Source organism: Delphinus delphis, chromosome 8 (assembly GCF_949987515.2).
Source record: "Delphinus delphis chromosome 8, mDelDel1.2, whole genome shotgun sequence".
NCBI classification, from domain to species: Eukaryota; Metazoa; Chordata; class Mammalia; order Artiodactyla; family Delphinidae; genus Delphinus; species Delphinus delphis.
Window position 1 is genome coordinate 71,995,241 of NC_082690.1, and position 25,752 is coordinate 72,020,992.

Consider the following 25,752-nt stretch of genomic DNA (forward strand, 5'->3'; position numbering starts at 1 on the left):
AGTTGTAGACTCTCTTAAACTGGAGAAGGATGGGGAAGAGATGCGAAGAGGGAATTCGCATTGTGGGTTTTTTTTAAATATATCAAAGGAACTTGTAAGAACACGAGTATTATGTCATAACATAATGCTTTCCATAAATTACAATTAAAGAATGAATTGGCTGCTGCTTTTCTTCTGGAATAGTGAGTGGCAAACAATCCTTTGAATACCCATATAGATATGTTCAAACTATAGCAGTACAACTTTGGTTTCCTCTGTGTCTCTGAAATGACCTCCTTTAATCACATCAGAAAAAATGAGGCAACTCATTATCTCATCACGTACGTCACTGTTCCCCACTCCACTCTCTACCCAATTCTCATGCTGCAGGTGTGTCCACAGTAACTCACCATTACAACTCAGTAACACTTACCGTTTAAAGTCAAAAAGAGGTAAAGAAACTTTGCCCAAAGCTTCTGGCCCCTTTCTCTGCTTATTAGAATCAGGGGAACTTCCACTGCTCTGATTTAAAATTCCAAAAAGAGTAAGGTGAAGTAGTGATTCTAATGGCAATTGTGATATCTGGATGGGAAAAATGATTCTATGGGGGGAAAATGTATTAATAGAAAAAACAAATTAGACTGAATATGAAGTTTAATGCTTTAACGAGACTGACAATCTTAGGTATTTTATTTGACTCATCAAATAATCTTTAATCCTGAGTAACCTTTACTTAAGCAGTAAGCTTCGCTAACAAATACTATAAAAATCTTAAATAAATTTCATTATAATTTCAAACACATAACATTTCTCTCTTCAAAAATTTGTTAATACCTTTACTTAAGACTGGCAATGTCAATTTCTAGGCAAAATAATAATCATTTTTATTTCCTTTAGGAAAAGCTAGATGAATGTTTGAGTATTTCTGATTCGAGATTTACGTGTGCACATACATACACAGACAGACATATATGTTTACCAGTGTTTTGTTTTTGTTTTTTTTAAATCTGAAAGGACACATAAGGCCAACAGTGGTCACTCTGAGGAGCGATGAGATGGTTAAGAGTGAAAAATAAAGTGACACTTTCCACCCCACATGCATTTTTGTATTATTTGATTGCTTTCACAGACATGTGCTGTTTTTATAATTAAAAAAATAAAAGAAAAATAGGAAACCATTAAATAAATGCAGAAAAAAAGTAAAAAGTTCTGCAATTGCCTCCTTGTCTAAATAATGAAAGCATTCCCTTAGTTTGAAGACAATATTTTAAAAATATTAACAGTGCAAAATATCATCTTGTACATGGATTTAAGATAATTTTAAAAATCTGTTAACCAAGAACTAGGCTTCCTATACACAGTGTTACAGAATAAATACTGAGCTAAAGCAATGTTATAAAAAACCATCTTTGTAGAATTATACGTAACTTTAACTTGACAAAGCCCAGTAAGAATTGATGGCACCTTCTGCAATTTAACAATATGAAGATTTAAAAGAATATTTCAGAGTTTTAAATGAAAATTTCAGTCCATTCGATAGAATTTTATCTAGAAGAGACTTTAAGATATCAGTAAGAATTTAATGAATTTTAATGGAACTTGTAATTAAAACTGAAAGCTGTATGCATAAATGAATAAAAGTAAAGAACACGGCATACTGAAAGAATAAAAAGCCAGAAACTTCACTTACAGTTCATCCCATTTAATAAGATAGAAGAAATTCTTATAAGTGCCAACCTTCTTTGATTGAATAGGTTTAAAAAGATCCTTTCCATTGTAAGTCAGGGAACATATCAAGAAGTATTTTTCATAACTGAGAAAAGAGATTAATTTAATTTTTATTTGATAATACAAATTAGTTAACTAATCAAATATGTATCATTAGCCATTCTTACCTAAAAGTGACTATTATCTGAAATAATTTGGTTACCATTCACTTGAATTTATGGAAAAACATCTAAAATTTAACTATTGCAAATCCTACAAAAATAGAGGCATAGCAAAGGCATAGTTCCGAAGGGAACATATATCACTAGGTGCCAGTCTAAAGGAGCCGTATTGATACCAGCTGGAGAATTTATCTCAATTTTGTGCTCAGTTAGTTACTAGCTTTAGATTTTAGTTAAATGACACTGAATAATTCTTCATTTCTAGGTAAATTCTAGGAAGTAATAGTACAAACATTTATCTCCCCTAGGTGCTATTTTCCTTTGCTAAGCCACTGAAATAGAGTCGGTTTAGCATATTAATGGTGCATGGGCCTGACTTGCACTGAGCCAGTCTTCCTACTCTATTAGGAGGCTTCCATCCAAGGGGACAGATGCTATTGCATTCTTTCACTGGACAGCAATGATTTAGCCCCTAACTGCTACAAGTACAAAGCCGGGTAATACAGTCAGGCAATCTTGTAGAGCAGGAGTTTTAGGTTCAATAAAACTGTATTCTACTAGTACTCTAACCTACTGCTAGGCTTACCCATTAACCATTTTGTTCATACAATCTGTTAATCATTCTAAATATATTTCAAATCTAATCTCACTGGTTCACATAGCTAACTATTTAATTGCTTTTCTCAACCTTCTCCTTTTTTTTTTTTTTTGGCCACGCTGCTCGGCTTGCATCATCTTAGTTCCCCAACAAGGAATTGAACCCATGCCCTGGGCAGTGCAAGCACGGAATCCTAACCACTGGAACCACCAGGGAATTCCGTCAACCTCTTTTTAAATCAGCATTGTATTGGGAGTTCCCTGGTGGGCTAGTGGTTAGGATTCCAAGCTTTCATTACTGTGGCCCAGGTTCAATCCCTGGTCAGGGAACTGAGATCCCGCAAGCTGTGCAGAGTGGCCAAAAAAAAAAATCAGCATTGTATTAACTTTCTTTCCATCTTAATTATCACTGTGTTGTTTTCTACTGAGTATTTGTTCTCCTCATTAGTGTCGCTAAATTTAATTGTGTGTATACATGGTTTTGTATGGAGGATGTGGAGGGTATTATCTCTGTAACTATTTAAAAGAATGAAATACCTTTAGACACCAATAGTACCCATTTAAATGCAAGTTCCAAGAGGGCAAAGATTTTTTGCTGCCTTGTTTACTGCTGAATCCCTAGTACTAAGAATACTGCCCACAGATGGTGCTCAGTAAATATTTACTGAATGAATTAATATACACTTTCAAGTCATTATATTATATATTACCTAATGCTCAGTTTATGTTCTAAAGCAGAATTTATGTTTGGTATCTATAACTAGGCTTTATTTTATAGCTATTATATATATATATAGCTATTATAAAACAATTTCATTAAAAATATTCAATTTGGGGGCTTCCCTGGTGGCACAGTGGTTGAGAGTCCACCTGCCGATGCAGGGGACACGGGTTCGTGCCCCAGTCCAGGAGGATCCCACATGCCGTGGAGCGGCTGGGCCCGTGAGCCATGGCTGCTGGGCCTGCACGTCCGGAGCCTGTGCTCTGCAACAGGAGTGGCCACAACAGTGAGAAGCCCGCGTACCGCAAAAAAGAAAAAAAAATTCAATTTGGGCTTTTCAGTTTATACTAGTCTTTTCCAAATAAGTTGAAGGTGGCAAACTTTTTGGCACTGACAAAAAAATCAAAAAGGAAAAACCCATATTAAAAATTCAATAGAAGAAATATGCTCTTGCATACTTCAAAGTCTAGCAAAGAGTAAATTGTAAACTACTAAAGAGGGACAAAAATGTGCTATAGTCCCATTACCCTGGTTCTAAAGGAAAGGCAGAAACAGCAGTCATAAATTGACTAATTTATTAACTAGCATTTGCCCTTGTAAGTTTAAACATATTTTCCTGCCTTTTCTGTACGTAGTGGGGGTGATATATTTTATTGGAACAGCATCAAACATCTCTGTAATTTTTAGGAAAACCACAAAGGTATCTGGTGGATCACGTATCATCCATTTAAATGCCAAGGTAACAGTGGATGCTGACATTTTTCAAGATTAGATTAGCTTCTAGGTGAAGCTATACATATCTCCTTTTAAATAGTTACTTACTTTGATACCCAGTTACTCGAAATTCCATGTGCAGCAAAAATTGTAAACTGGAGCTGTTCCATTGTGGTCCATGCTTCCTTGATGTTCCTGTTACTGTGGGCACAGTCTACAGAACCCCTACCAGAATTTGCATGGAGTCTGAGAAGATCATAAATTGCTGCAGTTAACTGGTCCATGCTTACTTGAACAGGATTTTCAGGATTCAGTGAGCCTAGGTTTAAAGAAATTGTTAATATAATTCTCTGAAAAAGCAACAATTAGTCCTAAAATTTAAGGAACTTCAATACATACCTCTAGTTGAACTCTTGCTAGTGTCTCCTCCTCCAGACAGTGAAGTCACCTGCTTACATACATACAAATTAGTGAGAAAATCACCCATGAGGTAATATAAAATGTTTACCTTTTATCTCAATACATTCATTAAATTCTATATCAAAGAAATCCTTCATAGGAGAAACTTCCCAAGTGTCCGCAGAATAAAACAATAAAAAAAGACTGCAAAAAGAAAATGAATATCCCAAATCAAATAAAGAGATGATTTTTTTTTCTTTGCGGTACGCGGGCCTCTCACTGCTGCAGCCTCTCCCGTTGCGGAGCACAGGCTCCAGACGCACAGGCTCAGCGGCCACGGCTCATGGGCCCGGCTGCTCCGTGGCATGTGGGATCTTCCTGGACCAGGGCACGAACCCGTGTCCCCTGCATCGGCAGGTGGACTCTCAACCACTGCGCCACTAGGAAGCCCAGAGATGACTTTTAATATGAAGAAAATGCATTTCCATTACTTGCTCTACTATTAGCATGATAAGCACATCCTTAAAGAAACTAGACTCTACTTATTACCCTTTAGTGTCTCAAAAAAAGCTCTTATAATTATTCGAATTGAGCTCTCCTACTCTCTGCTCCTTTATCCAGCAAATGAATATAATGAGTAGAAGCCTCAGACAACATTAGGACCATGGCAGTTTATCACCTCCAAGTGATTTCAGACATATTTTTTAATTTATAAAAACAAGCACATAATAAGAAAGGAAAAAACAAACAAACAAAACACGAGAGATCCAAATTTCTATATACCATAAGAATAGGCTCTCTGTGAGAATGAATGGATTAAGCTAGCTCCTAAACATTTGTTGAGGAACATGCCAACAATATTAACTTTTCCTTTCTTTAAATTTATCATGTCTTGTGATCCTTCTCTCATTCTTCCAATCAAAGCTATGAACATCCCTCTGAAAATAGTTAATTAAATCCCGGTGGAAACATCATGGGGAGAACTTTTACTAAATGCAACAGTATGATGTCAAGTGAGGGCTCCTAACCTGGTTGCCTCTGAGGCAATTTAAGTCACTATTACTGAGGCTCCTGGGTCTTTCCAATAGGAAGGAGGTATAGTCCAAAGTAGAACTTCCCCGTTGACAATCATGAACACTTCCATCCAGAGGGAGGGAAATGTTAGCTATTACTATCCAGGTCCTTCAAGCGTAGTATTACCTTAAAACCCCAAACCAACTCATTTTTGCCAGAGTTACTCTCTACACACAAAAAGTTCAGTTGGGCATCCACCTATTCAGTGTCAACTCTCACAAAGTTCTTCAAGGCAGTCCATCTCCTCTTAGGAATTCTCCACCTTACCAAGTAAGTGACCAAATCAGCTCAAAAGTAAAAGCCAAAGTTAAAACGGTAACACTTGGGCTTCCCTGATGGCACAGTGGTTAAGAATCTGCCTGCCAATGCAGGAGACATGAGTTCAAGCCCTGGTCCGGTTAGATCCCACATGCCGCAGAGCAACTAAGCTCGTGTGCCACAACTACTGAGCCTGCACTCTAGAGCCCACGAGCCACTACTACTGAAGCCTGTGCGCCTAGGGCCCATGCTCTGTAACAAGAGAAACCACCGCAATGAGAAGCCTGCGCACCACAACGAAGAGTAGCCCCCACTCGCCGCAACTAGAGAAAGCCCGCACGAAGCAAGGAAGACCCGACGCAGCCAATACATACATACATATATACATAAATAAATAAAATTTATTTTAAAACTAAACAAAAAAAAAAGGTTAACACTTTGTCTAGCAGTAGCAAGAATCTCCCAGTTTAAGTGATAGATGCTCACTTAAGTACATATTTGCGCGTGATAAAATGCTAATTACTAAAAAATACTCACTTCAGCACTTTTACTCCTTGGAAGATTAACTGCTCTCTTTAGCTTCTTTACTGATTCTGTAATGGCAGGAGTCTCCACACCATCTAAAGCACTGCAGATTTTTCTTACAGCTTTAATTACTTGATCTACCACTCTATGTTGGTTCTTTAAAAATAAAAAGTAAAATAAACATAAGCATATGAAATTTAAAGGATCTATTTCAGAGATGAAGTAAAAAACCAGACATTTCAGATGTGCCTAAGAACAGATATCCTTTACTCTTTTGTGATGAAAAAGAAAAGAAACAAGATAGCTTTTCAATTACATAAGTTACTTTGAAATAGGAAAAAAGCAGGCCTGGTTAATTTTCACTCTGCCTGTACAATTATTCATATGCAAATGCCTTTAATTTCTTATTAGAATCAGAAGCAAAAGCAATAAATCACTAACAAATTATGAAATCACTTTAAAAAGCTAGAGTTCTTTTTAATTTTCATTTTGTGAATAATTTCCACATTAAAAACATCAACACTTCTCGCTCTCCTGCAAAAATCTGGTATCAAAAACCAGGTTGTTCAGAGACTGGTCACAAATTAATAACACTGGGCAACAGTTACTAAAAGTGAGTCAACTTTTCAGCATCATTTGCATCTATACAACCAACACTTTCTAAGTCTTGTCTGATGAAAAAACTTCTGTGAGGACAATCCCTCCTTACTATTCAACCACAGATCATTTCACCATGTAAGTATACATGTACAAATATATTATAAAATAATTTTCCTGATGAGGATGATTCAAAAATCCTTCTCCACTCCCCCATCATCGTTTTAAAGTACATATCTCATTAAGAAACAAAAACATTCTTATATAATGGATTAATTCATCAAATATTTACACCAAACTTAAATGCCAAGTACTGTTAGAATGGGCTGAAACTCAGTACTGTACCATCCCTTAAACATTTAAAATTTTCCACCTTTGAGGCTTGGCTACCATAAACCAAATGTTCTCTTCATCTTCACGTGTAAATGAAACCACCTCATTTTCTCAAATACCCAATTACCTTGCAGTCCTCAGATCCCGAAGGTCCCAATTTTTGCTTACTTGACTTGTATTTCTTATTTTTGCTCTTCCACCTTCATGCAAAAACCTTTCCAGTTTTGAGGCTCATGCCATTCTCCTATACTATTCTCCATCATTTTTTATATGCCAGTTATCAATTTATTGTCTATCAGTTCCAAATCCACCCTTCTTTGCTCTACTCTGTGATACAAGAACTTGACCTTACAAACATTTCTCCTTTGCCAGCTAGCACAATGTTAGGTTTTGTCAATAGAGGGCACTGAAAGGACACTCAAAGGCAATAACAGCAGGAAGGTACTTCTCATCAGGGTTCCAGTCCTCTATTTTTAAATTCAGTATGGAAGCCCAGTGGTCCTCAACTACCCGCTCCAGCTGTACCCTCAAGCCATGCTCCTCCAATCTGACAGCTCTACCAAATTTCTTTGCCATAGGCAACCTGTGTGCTCCTGTGATAGCCATACCCTCTTCAAAGAGGCCAAATTTCAGCCTGGGGCTGATGGAGAGGCTCTATCTTAAGTCCTCAAAGTTCCTTCATTATCCACATTACTCCTCAACGTAGAATTGATAATTGCGCTTCTTTGCACCTGTTACTTCTGGACCCCTCAGAGCAAGGCTGGCACTTTTTTAAGGCCTGACAGCAAATGTTTTAGGCTCTGTGGGTCAAATAGTGTGTCACAATTCAACTCTGCATGAAAACAGACACAGATAACATAAATGAATAAGGCTGTGTTCCAATAAAACTTTATTTACAAAAACGGGCCAGATTTGTCATGTGAGCCATAATGTGCCAACTCCTGCTTCAGTCCTCTTTTACCCCTTATAGTAATTAATTACCTTTTACTAATTAACAATTCTTTAAATTTCCCTGTTCAAAAAACTACACTATAGTTTCTGTTGCCTGACTTGGCCCCTGACTGACTGATCTGCCTTGCCACTGACATGTGGTCACTTCCCCTACTACATGCCTTATTTTTGCTCTGGACGTTTATCTCTATATTCTATAAGAAGCCTCAGTTACACAAATGTCCATGTGGGGCTTCCCTGGTGGTGCAGTGGTTGGGAGTCCACCTGCCAACGCAGGGGACATGGGTTCAGGCCCTGGTCTGGGAAGATCCCACATGCCACAGAGCAACTAAGCCGTGAGCCACAACTACTGAGCCCTCGTGCTACAACTACTGAAGCCCGTGCTCCTGAAGCCCGTGCTCTGCAACAGGAGAGGCCACCGCCGTGAGAGGCCCGTGCACGGCAACGAAGAGTGGTCCCCTGCTCGCCGCAACTGTAGAGGGCCCACACGCAGCAACAAAGACCCAACACAGCCAAAAAAACCTGTCAATGTTGAAAAATTCACAGCATCTTCAACCCCATAATTGTACCCTATCAGAATCTTAACCACAATACCATATTCTGATCATAATCTCCTTTGCTTCCAGCCCTCACACCCTCATTCTGACCAAACCTGTTCTCTGAGCTCAGAGACTTCTCTGCTTCTTCTACCAGGCAGCTAGTTCTTCTAAAGAAAATCTCACAACCATAAAGATCCAACAGTCTCCAATTTCAGCAGGCATCTGCATGCCATTTAACATTCCTTTTACAAGCTCTGGTCAGCTCTCTTTCCCATTCCCCTTAGAAGATGAAGCCAACCATTATTCCTTGCCTCAAAACCCCTACTTGCCACCCTAACTTCATTTTAGTGAAATAAATTAACATCTTATCCCTAGAAAACTAAGACCAGGAGGGATCAGAACTTTTCAACTTCCTGACCTCTCCCATAAACCTACCTAAGAGAAATCAAGACATACATCCACACAAAGACTTATACATGAATGTTTATAGCAGCATTATTCATAATAATCAAAAACTACAAACATTCAAAATGTCAGTTATTGGGTAACTGGATAAATAAAATGTGGTATATCCATACAATGGAAGTATTCAGCAATAAAAAAAAAATTGTGGATACATACTACATGGACAGAGCTTAAGAACAGTATGGTATGTGAAAGAAATCACATGTAAAAGATTACATAAGGTATGATTCCATTTACAGGAAACCTCCATTAAAGGCAAACCTACTGAGACGGGAACCAGATCAGCAGTGGTTTGGAGCTGAGGATGGGAATGGGGAATGACTGGAAAGTAGTACACGGAAACTTCTGGGAGTGATGAAAATATCCTAAAAGTGGACTGTAGTGACAATTATACAACTCTATGCATTTGCTAAAAGAATCATTGAATTGTACACATCCAATGGGTAAATTTTACAGTATATAAATTATACCTCAATAAAGCTATACAGAGTCACTATTATTTCTGATAAGATGGTCAGTGAAGAGCTCTCTGATTAGACAACATTTGAGCACAGGCGTTAATAAACTGAAAGGGTAAGTCATGCAAGTATCTGGGGAAAGAGCATTAAAAGAAGGGATAAGCACAAGGGTCCCAGCTGGGGAGCATACCTGCAGATCAGCTAGAACAAAGGAAGAAAGGGGTAGGAAGCCAGATCAGAGAGGTAGTGGGTCAGAATGTGTAGGGCCTTGAAGCAACAATTAGGGATTTGAATTTTACTGACTGAGGTGGTAAACAGTATTTTGAACAAAAGAGTGGCATGATTTAATATTTTTAAGGGTTTACAAATTTTATTAATTTTTTCAAAGAACCATCTTTTGGCTTTGATTTTCTCTTATTTTACATTTGCTTTCTGTGATTATATTCATTTTTTTAATTTTTTTTTTATTTTGGAACAATTTTAGATTTACAGAAAAGTTGCAAGAATAGTAAAGAGAGTTCTCATTCAACATTAAAGGAAAAGGGGTTAAGTAACTTCTTACATAACCATGTTAAATTTGTCAAAACTAAGACATTAACACTCATTAAATTACTATTACCTAAACTGCAGGCTTTCTTCAGATTTCACCAGTTTTTCCAGTAATGTATTTTTCCTCTTCTAAGATACAATCCAGGATACCACATTGCATTTAGTGATATATTTTTAAAAGATAATTTTGGTTGCCTATTGAAGACAGGCTATAGAAGGACACGTAGAAGCTGGAAGACCAGTAAGGAACTGCTGTTAACTACTATAGCTGACTAGGAGTATAGTTTTGGTAGTGATGAAGGGTGGTCACATTCTGAATGTATTTTCGAGGCAGAGCTGACAGGAATGGGACTGCATATGGGATGTGAAATATCTTTTTCTTGAGAAATAAAATATGACTACAAGGTTTTGGCCTGAGCAAATGGAAGGACAGAGCTGCCATTTATTAAGAAGGGGAAGACTGATGAATAGATATGAAGGATAGCATAAAAATTCAGTTTCATATATCTTAAATTTGAGATGTCAGACATTCATATAAAAATATCAAGTAATAGACACTTGAATCTGAAGTGATGATCAACATATGTAGGGTATTTAAGGACATGAGATTAAATGAGATCACCTACGATGTGAATACAGAGAGAAGAAGAGGTCCTAGAACTGAGCACCCCGGGCATTCTAATGTTCTGGAGGTCAGGAAGATAAGGAGATCATAAGGAGCTTCGAAGCCACAAGTAAGAGTGAACACAGAGCAGACACTGAAAGTAGGAGAACCAAGAATGTGGTATCCCAGAAGCCATGTGAGTGTTTCAAGAAGGAAGAAACGATCAACTCTATCAAACACGATAGAAAAGTTGAGAAAAAGAAAGACTAAGAACTTATTACTGGAATCCTGATCATTGAAGTCCTTGATGATCTTAAGTGCAGTTTCAGAGAACCGTTGAGAATGAAAGCCTGGTTGGAGTGGGTTCATAAGAGAGTGAGAAGAGAGGAAGTATAAGCAGAAAAAACAGATTAACTTTCAAGTTTTGTTATAAGGAGAACAGAGAAGTAGGGTGATTGCTGCAGGGGGATGTGGATTTTTTGTTTTATTATAAGATGGGAGTATACCCATGGCTCCATCCTTGAACTTTTTTTTTTTTCTCTACCTGCAGTGGTTTTCTTGGTGATCTCATCCAGTTTTATGCCTGCAAAATATTTATATTCTGATGATTCCCCAGTTTATTATCTCCAGCCTGGATCTCCTCCATTAAATTCCACACTCATATCCAACTGCCTACTCAATATCACTACTTGGATGAATAACAGTCATCTCAAACAAAATGTCCAAAACTGAGTTCAGGTCTTCCCCACAAACCTGTTCTTCTCTCAGTTTTCTACATCTCACTAAAAGCAACTCCAAATTTCCAAATGCTCAGGTAGAAAACCTTGGAATTATGCTTCTCTCTCTCTCTCATGCTCCACATCCAATCTATTGGTAAATCCTCCTAGCATTAACTTCAAAATTGTCACAGAATTTCAACCCCGTCTCATCACTTCTGGTCCAAGCCATCATTCTCTCTCCTGTGACTAAAAAAAAAATCTTCCTCATTCATTTGTTTCCACTATTGCCCCCTTCCTCACTCTATTCTAGCCTAGCAGACCTTATACATACCAGGCACACTTCTCCCCCAGATAACCAGGTAGCTTCTTCCTCTCCTTCTCCAGTTCTTTACTCAAGTTCATTTTCTCAATGAGGCCTTCTCTGATTACCTTATTTGAAATTGCAACATTACCCTCCTCTATGTTTCTCTAATAGCACTTACCACCTGATATAACATATACCTTGCTAGTTTATTTTACTCTGTTTCCTCTAACTAGAATGTAAATTCTCTAAAGAGCAAGGATTACAGTTTCTTTTGTCCCCTGCCACATCCTCAGCACCTACAACAGTGCCTTGAGAGAGGAGATACTCAGTAATATTTGCTGGATAAATCAACATAATTATATATTGATAAAAAGTATAACAGTAGCTAGAAATCTGGAGGTCATCCTACACTATTTCTTCTTCTCTTACATCTCATTACCTATCAAAATCTAACCAATTTTATCTACTAAATATTGTTAATCAGTCCCTCCTCTTTACCTGTACCACACTCACTGTCTTTTACCTGGACTACTATCAAAAACTTTCCTAAGTAGTCTCCCTGAAACCAATCCTGCCAAGTTTAAATTTAACTTCCACAATTTGGCCAGAGTGACTTCAGAGCTCAAGACTAAACAAGTCACCCACCCCACCCCACTCCACTTCCTACCCTCTGCTTAAAACACCTTGAATGGCTACAGGAGGGGTCAACAAACTCTTCCTGTAAAATGAAAATAGTAAATAGTTCAGGCTTTGCAGGACATATGGTCTCTGTCCCAAATACTCAACTTTAGTATTAGAGCACAAATGCAGTCATAGAAAATATGTAAACAAATGGATGTGGCTGTGTCCCCCAAATTTTTCTTTACAAGAATGGGAAGTGGACTGGATATGGCCCCCGATCTGGAGAATAAAGTAAAACTCCTTCACATGAATTGTATGGTGGTAATTTATATCTGGCTATTTCCAATTTCATCTTTCAACCTTCACTTCACACTTTGTATCAGAGAAGTGCTTACACTTCCACATATGTATCGCACCTATGTACTTTTGTTCACATGCCCTTCCCAACTATCTTCTAGCTAACTCATACTGTTTAAGACTGGGCTCCGGCAGCATCCCTACTTAGAGGCCTTCCTTGAACCTTCAAGTTGGGAGAAGTGCCCCTCATCAATCTCTCAAAGAACGCCAAAACATACCTCTATTCTACATTTACTATGTTGAAATTCTGTTTAAATCTTTCATTGCTAGTTTTAAGTTCCTGGTAGGTGGGGATTAGGTCATTCATTCTCATAACTCCAGCATCTAGCATATAGCAAGTATTCAATAAATGCTTTTTGAATTGAAGTGAAGGTTCCTCTTAGTAATAAAGCTCAGGTAACTCAAGCACTACTGAGAATTTTTGTTAATATGCTGGGTCAGAAAACAAGTTATCAAATATCAACTTCAAGAATATAGTTTAAATAGTCCTTCTAAAATATTTAATCTAATTCCAACATTAGTATTTAAGAGTGTACAGAGAAAAGAATCTTTAAATCATCAAGCCAAAATGTGAATTAAGACTTACTTCAATTTGAAGAGCCAGTTCCACTTGGTTGTGATAAGAATCTAAAAGTTCTTCAACAGGATGTCTGAAATAAAGAAGTTATTGTGGCTGAAAGATACCATATGCAAAAATGATTGTTTTATTCACCAAAATAAGTGCATTCACATCCAAAAGTAACGTCTGAAAACCTGAAATTAATGTTTTAGATGCCACACCTTGTCGTGACTTCTTTATAAGGTTTTTCTATTTGATGCAGGTGTTTGTTTAAATCCACAGGTGTTTCATCATCTTCTGCCTAAATAAACATACAGACAAATGTTTACCAAATAATGAAATCCATTCTTTGGTCTTTCTATTGCCAAATTAAGTAAGGTTAAGCGTATGATAAATTCTTGAAATGAAAGTGACTTTTGAGAACCGAGGCCTCTGCTATAGAGAGAGAATGGAGAGCTAAAAGCACTTTTAAAGATGGCAGACAGCCAAATGAAGGTGGGGTGGGAACCAGATGAGAAGAGATCATCTAAATTTCTGCATTTTTTATAATGATAACCAAATTTCCTTCTACCTTACCTTCAATAAATAAGGCACTGGTCTCTTCAACCATAACCCTTATTATTCAAAATACTCAAAAACATCATGCCTTAAGAAACTGAAAAGAGAAGTTACTAATGATTGTTAAAATGTACTGAGTTTTGTGAAATAGTTTCTACCCAAGTGAAATAAATTCTACCTAACATAGGAGCAAAACCTAGGAAAATAAAGAAAAGAGAAAGTAGAAATGATTGATATTTTTCCTCCTAAAATTCTACCAAATGAATGATTCTCTTTAGAGGTTAAAAGTCATCAAGTGTTTATACAGTAATAAAATGGCCTAATTTCTTGCATTCTATTTTGCTTTAACCTCAAAAGAAAGTACTATAGTTTTAAAACAGAGAATTAGTTTTCATTTTGTGAAAAATAATATATTTTTCTCAGTTTGGTGCAAAGGTCAATGTGGATCTTTTTCTCCCCAAAACCATATTTAGCATTCAAAATCTTTCTTCTTCCTCATTTCTCCTTGACTGACCCTGATGTTTTCATTGTGTAACTTGTGTAAAACTATTACAAGCCAAACTTTTATAATTCCTCCACTTTGATTTTCAAACATGCCTCCAACTCTGAGTAGTATGCTACCTAAACCTCCATGATTGAAAGTCTCCCCCCGGTCTGCTAAAACTCTCCCCACATCTGCTTTATCCTGTAGGGGATAAAGCGTGCCTCACTCCCAGTCAAACCCAAAACTCTCAGAGCACGTACACATTGCAAATTGGCTGATTAGCAATTATTTAGAATTACATATTAATCCAAACTAATATTAATCTAAAATTAATATTTAATAATATCTAAATTAATCTAAAATTATTTAGATTCAACCAAATGCAATTCAGTTATAGGGTACACACTTACTGTTCGGGCCAGATTTTGGCACATTGCGCTGAAGGTCAAAAGTTGTAGTTTAATCTCCGTGTCCCATTTTCGACAGTTTTGAATATGTTCATGACTTCCAAGACAATGATTACTGTTAAAATATATCAATTATTCATCAATGTTATTCTCCTCAAACTAGAAATTATACAGGTGAGAGTAAAATGTAAATTTTACTCATCAGGAATTGAAGAGAATGGTAAAATACAGAGACTTTTTTAACCAAGTGTGAGCATTTAAATAGAGAAATAATTCTACATGAGAAGAGTTAAAGCAAAGAAGAAAGAAGATGAAGACAAACAAGGAAAAAAAACAGGGACAGAGCATTTCTAGTAGGTTCAGAAAAAGATTCATATAATGATTATTTCAGGCAACTAAAAGGAAATCACAACTAAACACTGTGTATAAAGTAATACTGCATGCTACAAAGGGAAAATGGAGTCCCTAATGATGTAACTATTGCCTCTCTGCAGAAAGAAAAACAACTTTAAATTCACTTGTCAACCAATTGCCCACCATTCTTCCCATCTAAGACTATCAGCTTCTTAAGGGCAAGATCCTCTACTGTCTTAGACACAATGTCTTGGACAACGTATATCTTAATATAAGTTAACTGATACAATAAACCAATTCACTAGGACCCAATGTGGTTTTAGATTATAAATTTAACTTGAAATTTTTCTAATTTAATCCATTAAAATGAAATTTCCAAAAATGTTGCTCAATAATTAAATGAATACTTACTTCTGTAGCACTTCCTCTTGACCACAAACTTTAAGAACATAGCTGCCAACATCTACTTGATTCAAGTCATCATGTACCCAGCAAAGGGCTTGCATTATTATGATTTCTACAGTAGAACTCACTGTAAAAGAGTTAGTCATCATTTTCATTGTATACATTCAACACTAAGTATATACCTATTCAGACTGTATGTCTTACAATCTAAAACAGCACTATATAAGAGAACTATAATGCAGGTCACATATGTAATTTAAAATTTTCTAGTAGCCATGTTGAAGAAAGTAAAAAGAAACAGATGAATCTAATTTCAATAATATATTTTATTTAACCTAATATATCCAAAATATCATTTCAATATATAATTGGTATTTCAAAATTACTAATGGGATATCTTACATTCTCTTTTCAAAGTAAGTCTTTGAATTCCAGTGTGTATTTTACACTTATAGCACATCTCAATCTATATTAGCCATATTTCAAGTAATCAATAGTCACATGTAGCTAGTGGTTATCGTATTAGACAGGGCAGATCTAAGCTAAGAAAGCCACCTCTGTTTTACAGACTCCTCCAAAAAGGATGACATTTAGCAGTGTCTAGCAAACAATTATTTAAACCAAATCATAAGGAAAAAGAATCACCATTTTAAACATTTGACATTTGCCTGGTAAATTATCCAATGAAGAATAACAATATAGAAAGTAGGAAGTATTATTCAATTATCATTCTTCACAATAGCTGGATACTAAGATTACAAACCATTAAAAACTAAAGTAACCTATTTCTATACTTAGAGCTTTTATGTTCAACTTAGAAGACAGTGACTACATTCAGAATTCATGAAAATTAACAGCTTGGCAGAAAAGGCCATAAAACCTCTATCTAATACAATAGCTACATTTCTGAACACATTTATATGTATCATAACAGTTATTATTTAAACACACAAAGCACTTCTACTATAAAATGGTTACATTTCTTAAAAGAGATGTACACTATAAATGTGCACATTTATGAAGCACCAAACAATAGGCATTTGATATATTTTTAAATGAATCAGATCTTGATATATCAAGTCAAAATTTGATACAAATCAAAACATTTGCTATCAATGCTTATCCATGCTTATTTCAATCAAGAAGCTTATTGACCTTACTTTCCTTCAATTTTAGTATTAATTCTTACTGCATACGATTCCCCAAACCAAAATTTAAGGTATGTTTAAAGAGAATAAGTCTTCCTTTAGAATATAAAGAATAGGACTATAATTAGCCTTGCTAGCTAATGCTTTTGGGCTTTGGCCAAGAGCCACTGATTAACCAAATTACTCAGCATCTTTCAGAGAAATATGTAGTTATAAAAGTAAACTGTTTTTTCTCTAACCCAAACCACAGAACTATCCATATGAACGCCAATTTCTAGAAAGGGATAACTAATGCATGTTAAGTATTTTACCCCCCTCCCCCGACACACACAGAGATTTTTAAAGGATACCTAATGATAACTGAGTCCGTTTATTAAAAGAATGATAACATTAACATTTTAAACATTTTCTCCCTAATCAGAGCAAAACAAGATCGTTGGGGAACTATGAACCTACCATCGCATGTAAAGGTAACTGGTAGCTGAAATCCTTCAATTTCAATGGAGACCTTCACGCTAGCATTTTCTCCACATATGTTTCTTTGCACTGTGACTGGACTTAACAAATAGCCTGGATTTGTGCAGTGATTGGTATATGGAAAACTGGTCTTCAATCTATTCACAAAAAACAAGAAATTAAATTCTTTTTTTGAAAGCTGCATTTGAGAGCTCTGAACAAGGCTTTGCATGCTTATAGCCATTCAATTCTGTGTTACTGTCCAATTCTAGAGCAGCTCAGGAGAAATGCAATGAATGGACCCCTGTCAAAACTCCAAAACACCGGCATTTGCCTTTTAAAAAACAGAATCCAAGGAAAGAGATTAAGTATTGCCAGGACTGCTTTGGTAACACTATCAACATCAACAAAACACACACTGGATACACAGCATTAAATGAGGTTCTCTGCTTCAGATTTTTGGCTAAACAGTATAATTTCACAAAATGTACATTTTTAATGAACCACTGACAATACAGGTGATAGACCTAAATTGTAATTGCCAGAGGGATGAAAAGTTTGTTGTCTTTTTAAAATCTTTTTTTCTGACATCCTTTTTCCTACACAGTTTTTGGTTGTTAGCATGATAGAAAAACATAGACAATGGGTTTTTACAGTGCTATGAGGCCTTTATTCCCTCAAAGTGATTTCTAAGACTTAGGGAATGGCAAAAAAATTGCCTGTGAAGTGTTCTTGGTATTCATAGTAGCAAAATAGTTTAAATTTAAATATATAAGGCAGGTGTATGGCTCATCTCCAGATAGCACTTCTATTATCTGAAGACAAAGGAGGATTTGATGCCTTCTTTAAGCCTGTGGGCTTCCCTTAACTGACTTTTTTCTGGAAGTTAGAAGACAAACTCCACTTCTCCCATCTGCTTTTCACAGGGCTATAAACGGAATGAATGCTGGAAGTTTTATCTATTCGCTCTGTAGAGATTAAAATAATCAAGTTATAGGAACAGAATAAAATAGTTTGAGTTGACAATAAGAAAGGTTCTGGAGAGGCAGGCAGCAAGTGTAACTATTTGTGCACTACTGCTAGAGTCAGACTTCCCAAGTTTAAATCCTGTTTGTACTACTTACTAGCTGTGTAATCTTAGGCAAGTTATTCAATCTCCTTGTTGCTTCAGTTTCCTCTTCTATAAAATGGGGATAATACTACTACTAACTTCATGGGGTTGTTGTGAGAATTATGTGAATTAAGTTTATAAGGACACTCAGAACAGTGTCTAGTACATGGTAAGCGTTATAAGCATCTCGTCAAATAAATGAATAAATGAATAAATCTGGTTTCTGCACTGTGATCTTAAGTGCCACAAAGGATCCAATATTAAAAAGAAATGTAATTGAAAAAAAGGTAATAGAAAGTAATAAACTTAAATTGATGTTGGAAATGCACCTTTAGATATGGACACATTACCTTCAAATATTTGATTGCTGCCAAGCTTACCCCTCTGTAACACAATGACAAGACCTTCACAGGACCCAGCCTAAGATTTTTTATTGTTTCTCACATACTTGGTATTCTTGTTTCCTATGAAACAAGAAATACCACATGAAATAAGATACTCACAGCAAATCACGTAGCTAACTAATATATAAAACGGTAAAGAACTTTATCTATATCCAAGGAAGCCTTCAATTTTCAGAAATCCTTAAGGATGATAAAAGGAAAATCAGAAATTCCTGATGACAGTTCAGAAAACAAGAATTTACTGGACAAAAATTCTAGTGATAAAAAGTTACATATAAAAATGAGGGTTTTGGGCTTCCCTGGTGGCACAGTGGTTAAGAATCCACCGGCCAATGCAGGGGATGTGGGTTCGAGCCCTGGCCCGGGGAAGATCCCACATGCCACGGAGCAACTAAGCCCCTGAGCCACAACTACTGAGCCTGTGCTCTAGAGCCCGCAAGCCACAGCTACTGAGCCTGCGTGCCACACAACTACTGAAGCCCGTGCACCTAGAGCCCATGCTCCGCAACAAGAGAAGCCACGGCAGTGAGAAGACTGCGCACTGCAACAAAGAGTAGCCCCTGCTCACCACAACTAGAGAAACCCCGCACACAGCAACAAAGACCCAATGCAGCCAAAAATAAATTAAAAATAAAAATAAATTTATTTTAAAAAATGAGGGTTTTTAATTGAATTGACACTACTTTATAAGAAACTTGAGTCAGCGTCATTTAGAATAAAATTAACTAAATGCAGAGGTAAAAACCTACAGGGAATCCTTGGGATCAAGACATTTTTGTAGAATATAAATATTAGATTGGAACCATATATGAGGAAAGGAAATTAAAGGCTATTCAGAATGACAAGTGTAAAGTGTAGTTTTTCATCTTACCCTAGGGGACCACAAATGAAGCAGAAAAAATTTCCACTGGTATCTAACATTCCTCTGAGAACTTTCTCTGGACCTATGTAACTAGTAGATACAGCAAGTTTTGTCAATTATGATGAGTGTGAAAGGAAAGAAATAAAAGAAATAAAAACAAGAAAAATGCAGTAATAATTAAATGTCCCGATTCAAAGTATTTTACAGAACTTTAAACTGAAAGTGACCCTTGAGATCACTAGTGCAACTCCCTGATTTCACAGAAGCAAAAAAAAACAAGGCCTAGAAGTAGGCTTAACTGTAAACAAATATCATCCTGACAATCTTACACTAATGTCATAGCTGAATTAAAATAATGAAATTAATCATTTTAGGAGATTTCAAAAAATGAGGCATTTACTAAGAGTATAAACACTTGTTTTTAAAATCTGCACACTGGAAAAAATAGAAAGTGACATTAATTTCTTCAAGACATCAAGACTTCTCCTGACTCCAATCTCCAAGGTCAGAGGGGAATGAAAGAATTTTCTAGAACATGGCTTCAAAAACACCTCTCCCTCTTACTTCTCTGAAACATTTGTTGCAATCCCACTCTAACAGAAATAAATTACAAAAAGAATTCATTGTCTCTAGTTCATCTGAGGTTTTAATATTACAGAAGCCATTTGTGTGTGTGTGTGTGCGCGCGCGTGTGCACACATAAATAAAAATGATCATTTTAGCTTAGTGGCAGAGTTTGTGTAAATAACACTAAGATTCAAATGCAGAAAAAAAGGCAGATCACAGAGAGCCTAATTTCTCAACATGCAAAGCTTAAATGCAATAGTCACTCAACACAGTCTAATAGACAAGGTTTGTTTGGAAAGAAAATTTTAAAAACTCGATGAACACATATCAGATTAATACCAAACCATTAAGATAAAACACATACCAGATTAATACCAAACCATTAAGATAAAAGATTATTTCTAAACTGTTAACCACACATACATAATGGTATAATGGAATAAAGGCACAGGTAATTTCTAACACATGCAATTTGCATTCTCAGTCACCTAAATGTCTCTTCTATTTTAAACGTCTACTGAAAAATATGAGTTTTAAAAACACAGTTAAGAGTAACCTTTGGGCTTCCCTGGTGGCGCAGTGGTTGAGAGTCCACCTGCCAATGCAGGGGACGCGGGTTTGTGCCCCGGTCCGGGAAGATCCCACATGCCGCGGAGCGGCTGGGCCCAGTGAGCCATGGCTGCTGAGCCTGCGCTCCGCAACGGGAGAGGCCACAGCAGTGAGAGGCCTGCGTACCGCAAAAAAAAAAAAAAAAAAAAAAAAAGAGTAACCTTTTCAGGAAAGAAAAAGTGACTCTACTGATATTTTTCTTCTTTTTTTTCCCTAAGGTATCCTGAAGAAAAGGAATGCTGGTTAAAAGGTGACACACAAGAAGATAGAATTTTAATGAAATGTTACCAATAGTCTAGAAAATCTAGTTAAATATAATAAGTCCCATATCATAAAAATGATGAATATACTCGAAAATGATCTGGGAACCCCAAACTCTGCTTTGCTTAAACCACACTGGGGAAAATACTGGATTCAGAATAAATCTCCCAGTAGTGATCTACTTTTCCTTCTTTTTTTAAAAAATAAATTTATTTATTTGTTTGTTTTTGGCTGCATTGGGTCTCTGTTGCTGCGCACGGGCTCTCTCTAGTTGCCGTGAGCGGGGGCTACTCTTTGTTGCAGTGGGTAGGCTTCTCATTGCGGTGGCTTCTCTTGCTGCGGAGCACAGGCTCTAGGTGTGTGAGCTTCAGTAGTTGTGGCATGCAGGCTCACTAGTTGTGGCTCACGGATTAGTTGCTCCGTGGCATGTGGGATCTTCCCGGACTAGGGATCGAACCTGTGTTCCCTACATTGGCAGGCGGATTCTTAACCACTGTACCACCAAGGAAGTCCCTACTTTTCCTTCTTTTGATAACAGATCTCATCCAGTTGGCCACAATGTTTGTTGTTCCACTCCCTCCTTCCGTGGGATTTTTCTATCTGGTGCTGACTGAAAGGACTCTCTCCTTTCTGTTAACAAGACCATTAGAATATCAAAGTCTAAGCTATCGGTGGTTATATTCCCTGCCTTCAAAACTCCATCTCTAGTAGAAGCCAACATGCATGGTGAAAGGGCCCAGGGAGAAAAGGGAGGAAGAAGAAGAGTCCAAAGGGAGTAGGGATCAATTACAGTGTGTGAATTCCTGGATCTTGCTGTCACTGAGCTCTGCCCCATCCTCCCTCTTTCTGCTATACGGGTTTGTGAACCAATACATAACCTTCCTTGATTTATGCTAGTTTAAGATGGGTTTCTTGCACTCATAACAGAAGTCCTCACTAATACAGTGAAATGATGGAAAGAAAACACACCAAACCAGAGGTAATGGAGACCTCGCTCTGTTACAGACTAGCTGAGTAAACTTTGGTAGGTAACTTCTCTGAGTCTCAGTTTCTTCATGTATTAAGAACACTGGACACATTTAGGATTAAAAGAACATTTTAGAAATGCATTTTTCTAACCTTCCGAAAATATATTTGCTCCTCTAATCTTGCTTGTTATATCATCTCTTAATTCTAAGTAGGACAATATTTTGAATGCTAGAAAGTTTATGGCAAAACTAAGTCTCCCTATAAAGGCAAAAAAGGCAGGGACTTCCCTGGTGGTCCAGTGGTTAAGAATCCGCCTGCCAACGCAGGGGATATGGGTTTGATCCCTGGTCCGCGAAGATCTCACATGCCATGGAGCAACTAAGCCCACACGCCACAACTACTGAAGCCTGTGCGCTGTAGGGCCCACGCACCACAACTACTGAGCCTGTGCACCTAGAACCCGTGCTCCGCAATAAGAGAAGCCACTGCAGTGAGAAGCCCACGCACCTCAACGTGTGCAGCAATGAAGATCCAGCACAGCCATAAAAAAAAAAAAAAAGGCATTTTCTGGGCTTCCCTGGTGGCGCAGTGGTTGAGAGTCCACCTGCTGATGCAGGGGACACGGGTTCATGCCCTGGTCCGGGAAGATTCCACATGCCGCAGAGCGGCTGGGCCCAGTGAGCCATGGCCGCTGAGCCTATGTGTCTGGAGCCTGTGCTCCGCAATGGGAGAGGCCACAACAGTGAGAGGGCTGCGTACCGCAAAAAAAAAAAAAAAAAGGCATTTTCTAATTCTAATGAAACTTCTATGTTTAAGCCATATTCTCCCTCGGTAATAGACTATCAGAAATCTACTGTCTGACCTCAATTTTTTCTTCTAAATACTCAGAACACTAACAGGTTCAACTGTAGTTTGTGTTAATGTACCAATTAACTGATTGTTTTGACATTTTAGCCACAGGGAGAAAATAGTTAAAACTTAAAAAATTTTATAATTAGTAGCACTAAGCTGGTTAAGATAAATTTTAAAAAATTACTTAATAAAAAATCATCTTTATAAAGAAAAATTCCTTACTTTGTAATGGATTGACAAAAAGCTGCCACTTCCTCATTCTGTACTTCAATTTCTTGTAGAAGAGAACTTTCAGCTGGCAAAGTACTGGTCCCATTTGGGCCTTTCTGTAATGAAAAAGAGTGTTTTTATTTTAAAAGTAAAAGATCCCCAAAACGCTAAATAGCATATAGCACAAACACATTTTTATAAAAACATGTACAAAAATATGGAGGTAAAATAAATCATATCAGTAACAAAGTTTTAAAGTATGGATTTCTATCTTTGTAAAAGTAATGCCAACTAAGTCTTTTTTTTTTTTTTTAATTTTGGCCAGGCCGCATGTCATGTGGGATCTTAGTTCCCTGACCAGGGATTACCCTGCGCCCCCTGCATTGGAAGCGCAATCTTTAACCACTGGACCGCCAGGGAAGTCCCAAGCCTTATTTTAAAGTTCATTGGTTTTACTTGCTCAGAAGTAGAAATAGGCCTGGGAGTCTGGACTACTACCCTGCACCGAGTCCTCCCGCTGCTTTCCCTGCTGTCCGCCCCCCTTGGCTCCGTGATGCTCGTGGACCTCAACAAGCAGTCTGGGCCTTTGAGCCTGCAGGAAGTGGATGAGAGGCCGCAGCACCCACTGCAGGTCAAATACGGCGGGGCAGAGGTTGACGAGCTGGGTAAAGTGCTGACACCCACGCAGGTGAAGAACTGGCCCACCAGCATTGCATGGGATGGCCTTCATCCAGGTAAACTGTATATTTTGGTCTTGACAGACCCGGATGCTCCCAGCAGGAAGGACCCCAAATACAGGGAATGGCACCATTTCCTAGTGGTCAACATGAAGGGGAACGACATCAGCAGTGGCACAGTCCTCTCCGATTATGTGGGCTCTGGGCCTCCCAAGGGCACAGGCCTTCACTACTACATCTGGCTGGTTTACGAGCAGGACAGGCCACTGAAGTGTGATGAGCCCATTCTCAGCAACAGATCTGGAGACCACAGTGGCAGATTCAAGGTGGCGAATTTCTGCAAAAAGTATGAGCTCGGGGCTCCAGGGGCCGGCACGTGTTACCAGGCCAAATGGGATGACTATGTGCCCAAACTCTACGAGCAGCTGTCTGGGAAGCAGAGGAAAGCCAGGAGATGGACATCGTCCCAGAGTTCCCAAGCAGTGCTTCAGTTTAGTGATGCATGTAGATTTCTTCTCTTCCCCCTGCCCTGAGGCCTGAGCAGTAAGATTTAGGTTTAGGGTGTCTTTTCCTTCTGCCTGTTCTCTATAATTCTAGGGGGTTTATGTTAGTGGGCATTTTCTATGTTAATAAACTTGTACAAACACCCTGACATTCCTTCAAAAGTTAAGTTTATGTCTGATCAAAATTTGTGTGCAACATTTAGGAAGATAAATTCACTACCCAAGCACAGCCAAGCAGCAGAGTCCATTTAGAGGTGTTTTGACTTACTACGTAAAAATACTTGATTTAGCACAAATTCCAAATGTAAATTTCCTTTAAAATTAAAATGGGAACATTCTCAATTAAAACTTGAGTGAATGAGAACACAGTGTATAAATTTCAAGAGTTGTAATGGATTTCCATAACCATGACAAACAAGGTTTTGTCAGAAAATTAAACTGAAAATTCAGGACAACTCCTTTACTAATTTACTGCTTTTATAATGTGGCAGAGCCCCTTCTGCTAGAATGTGATATGTACATGGGGAAGTGGCCAGCCCTGAGTTCTAGAAAAATCGCTACTACAAATAACAGAGCTCATGGGAAAAACAGAGTTAAGGCAGACTACTCAAAAATCGGTGTAATCGGGCTTCCCTGGTGGTGCAGTGGTTGAGAGTCCACCTGCCGATTCAGGGGGCACGGGTTCGTGCCCTGGTCCAGGAAGATCCCACATGCCGCAGAGCGGCTAGGCCCGTGAGCCATGGCCACTGAGCCTGCGCGTCCGGAGCCTGTGCTCCGCAACAGGAGAGGCCACAACAGTGAGAGGCCCGCGTACCACAAAAAAAAAAAAAAGTGTAATCAAAGCCCTAACTAAAACAATAAGTCTTTACAGAAACACTAGTGCAGTTAAATCTCCACTTGAATTTGCACCTTGAATTATGGTCTTTGATCCTCTGAAGCCTCCTTAAACCCTGGAGCTCCTGCTTCCTAATTTGTTATATGGATTCTGAAGGGCATTTGCTTCTAGCGAAGACCAATTTCAATGAAGTTAAAAATATACCCCAGGATGTACACTTCTTCACCAAAGTTCTTAATGCAAACAGAAATGTCTTCTCAGCTTCTCTGTCTGCACTTACTGTTTCATCAGAATGCTTAACCCTGTGAAATGTGGAACTGTTCTTGTAGCCACCATTTTCACTTCTGCAGAACTTTCAGTGTTTTCCTAATATTTTCCTGCATTACTAAGATATTCCCTTTAACTATGAGAGTTTGTTCTAGATTGCTTTGAAATGTTGATATGCTGGGAAAGATTATTTTTGAACGAATGCTCCCCATTATACATAATGCTCCCCATTATACTGACATCAATCCCATATTTACCAATTACAGAAGTTAATCTGTGTTACATAAACAAGTATCGTAGCAAATAGAGCATACTACCTGAAAAATGGATTTTTATATTTCTAAAGAAATCCTCTGGTTTGCCACTCCAAGTTTGCCACAATCTAATCCAATAGTATTTCCCAGAACTTCCCAAGTGAATATTATGTCCAAGTTAGTTTGACTCATATCCTGTTCCTATGAAACACAAACTGAACTATCTTGCCTCTGAATCTGTTTGTCTTCAATGTCTTCCTCCTAACCTTCCCTCACAACACAAGTCAAAGATCTATTAATTTTTTAAGGCCCAATGGAATGCCACTTCATCTACAATGTCTTCTATG

The 25,752-nt window shown here is 37.7% G+C and overlaps 1 protein-coding gene and 1 pseudogene across 5 annotated transcripts in view; one reads left to right on the plus strand and one right to left on the minus strand.

Moving 5' to 3' along the window:
• PIK3C2A (phosphatidylinositol-4-phosphate 3-kinase catalytic subunit type 2 alpha) overlaps positions 1-25,752 on the minus strand; it is a 110,521-nt gene that overhangs the window by 40,719 nt on the left and 44,050 nt on the right. For all 5 annotated transcript variants that reach the window (XR_009520394.1, XM_060018561.1, XM_060018562.1 and 2 more), the window contains exons 3-13: positions 22,882-22,985; positions 17,025-17,182; positions 15,427-15,547; positions 14,665-14,776; positions 13,434-13,513; positions 13,240-13,303; positions 6,169-6,312; positions 4,300-4,348; positions 4,009-4,219; positions 1,670-1,792; positions 413-580 (exon numbers count right to left, since the gene is read on the minus strand). Coding sequence is in view for 4 of the 5 variants with exons in the window: in XM_060018561.1 (XP_059874544.1) it covers positions 413-580; positions 1,670-1,792; positions 4,009-4,219; positions 4,300-4,348; positions 6,169-6,312; positions 13,240-13,303; positions 13,434-13,513; positions 14,665-14,776; positions 15,427-15,547; positions 17,025-17,182; positions 22,882-22,985 (1,334 nt within the window). In the remaining variant the exon portion in view is untranslated. The remainder of the gene's footprint in view (positions 1-412; positions 581-1,669; positions 1,793-4,008; positions 4,220-4,299; positions 4,349-6,168; positions 6,313-13,239; positions 13,304-13,433; positions 13,514-14,664; positions 14,777-15,426; positions 15,548-17,024; positions 17,183-22,881; positions 22,986-25,752) is intronic.
• LOC132429125 (phosphatidylethanolamine-binding protein 1 pseudogene) lies at positions 23,423-24,341 on the plus strand (annotated as a pseudogene).